Source organism: Camellia sinensis, chromosome 14 (assembly GCF_055761805.1).
Source record: "Camellia sinensis isolate YWXY chromosome 14, ASM5576180v1, whole genome shotgun sequence".
In the NCBI taxonomy this organism is placed as follows: Eukaryota; Viridiplantae; Streptophyta; class Magnoliopsida; order Ericales; family Theaceae; genus Camellia; species Camellia sinensis.
Genome location: NC_138974.1, coordinates 63,241,333 through 63,243,159, shown reverse-complemented (window position 1 = coordinate 63,243,159; position 1,827 = coordinate 63,241,333). Strand labels below are relative to the sequence as shown.

General features: G+C 41.3%; 1 protein-coding gene across 1 annotated transcript; it reads right to left on the bottom strand.

Moving 5' to 3' along the window:
- Positions 1 to 238: 238 nt before the first annotated feature.
- Positions 239 to 907, bottom strand: LOC145807033 (heterogeneous nuclear ribonucleoprotein Q-like). The gene has a single exon (XM_082904939.1). The coding sequence runs from the start codon at positions 905 to 907 to the stop codon at positions 239 to 241; it is 669 nt and encodes a 222-aa protein (XP_082761065.1).
- Between the last annotated feature and the right edge of the window lie 920 nt (positions 908 to 1,827).

Below are 1,827 nucleotides of genomic sequence, written 5' to 3'. Positions count from 1 at the left end.
CCAATTCAAAGTTTTTCTTGAAAACAAGCAAGCCCATCTTACACAACACTTTCTCACTCTAAAATTTTGAATTTCCAGACCCATTTTTTCCATTTCTTTGTTGCCTTACTTTTTGACTCCAGGTGCAACAGTACCCATTTTTGGAACAAAGCTCTGGCTTTGTTTTTATTCTCACGCTTTCCTTCGTTGGAATTTTAAAACAATTTTAAAAATCTGAGCTTGACCTCTAGTCCTCTTTCTATAAATCCCAAACTTTTGTTGAGAAAGGTTGGAGCTTGCACCAACAACGTGGTCTCCTCACTTTCTCTTCATCCCATGAGGAAGGCAGATATTCAGCATAAACTGATTTCACCTTAAGCGTTTCTTCTTCATCTGGCTCACTCAAGGGTTCAGCCCAAGCAACTTTTATCTTTTGCAGCTTTCCGAAGACATTCTTCTGAAGTTTCCTGTAAGCATTTTTAGCATCTCTTCTAGTTTCAAGTTCAAGAAAGGCAAAGCCACGATTACACTCAATGTTACTAGGATCGGCCATAACTGTAACTTGATCTATTTTCTCAATCCCAAACTCCTGCAACAGCTTAACAATATCTTCACTCTTCCACTTCTTGTTAATATTACAGAGAAAAATTGTGTCATTGCCCTCAACAGGTGTAGCGCTACATTGCTTTCCACAAATCTCAACTTTGGAAAATTTTGCTAATGCCTTCATAGCATCAGCAGCTGAAGCATACTGGACAAATGCAAAACCTTTATTCTTACCTGTCTTTTCATTCATCACCAAACTCACCTCCACAATCTCACCTGCCTGCTGAAAAACTTTCCTGACATCTTCCTCCTTTGCATCCTTGTCCAACCCACCAATGAAAATCTCAGTCTTGCGCCTCTTACGCCACTCCAATGCCTCCATTTTGCTCTTTATTTTATTTTATTTATTTAATCTTCTTCTTTTTTTCTTTTTTTTTTGCTTTTTTTTTGCCTTTTTTTTTTTTTTTTTTTTCTGCAACTCATAATTTTTCTCTTGGTTGCCACAGTGGGACTGCTTCATCGGAGAGGCTCGCCATCAAGTTCCCCTTGATTTTGGCACTGTAAGTCATAGAACCCATGTATCTCCTTTCCACATTCACCATTACTTTTTTGGTTAAGTGTAACGTTGAGAGTCGTTTAGCACACGGTTGCTCGGTCGGCCATTGTACCTCCAACCTTGCAAGTCATCCTTAGTGTAGTTGTTTGGTGGAACGTCGCACCTCCAATGGGTAAGTTTCGGAACCTAGTGGACACTCCGGCAGGAATGGATGAGTTCCGCCGAAGATATAACATTCCCAATGATGTCACATTGACATTGGCGGCGGTTGACGCGGATCGGTCGTGTACAAGCTCCACAATGCCCTTCTCAATTGCCTCCATCGTAGAGGGGGGTGTTAGGTTTCCGTTGAACCCTTTGTTGTGTCGATTCTTTTCTTATTTCGAACTTACACCAATGCAAATATCAATGAACACATTTAGAGTGGTAAACGGTGTCTCGGTCTTAAACGACCTCTTAGACTTAGACTTGGGTATTTGGGATATCCTTCATTGCTACTCCTTGTGTCGTAACAAAGGCGGTAAAACCTATTATGTCAAAGTTCGGTCGTTGGACCTCCAACTCGTTACTGAACTTCCTGATAATGACAAGCATTGCTCTGATTTCTTTCAAGTCGGAGGTAATTGGGGGAGTTTGCGGCCGAGGAGGTGCGCTGATCGAAGCAGGTTCCACGAGAGAACGGCCAACCAGGTCATTCTTTATTGTAGCTTCCTTTTATCCATTCGCTTATCGCCTGTGATTTTTTT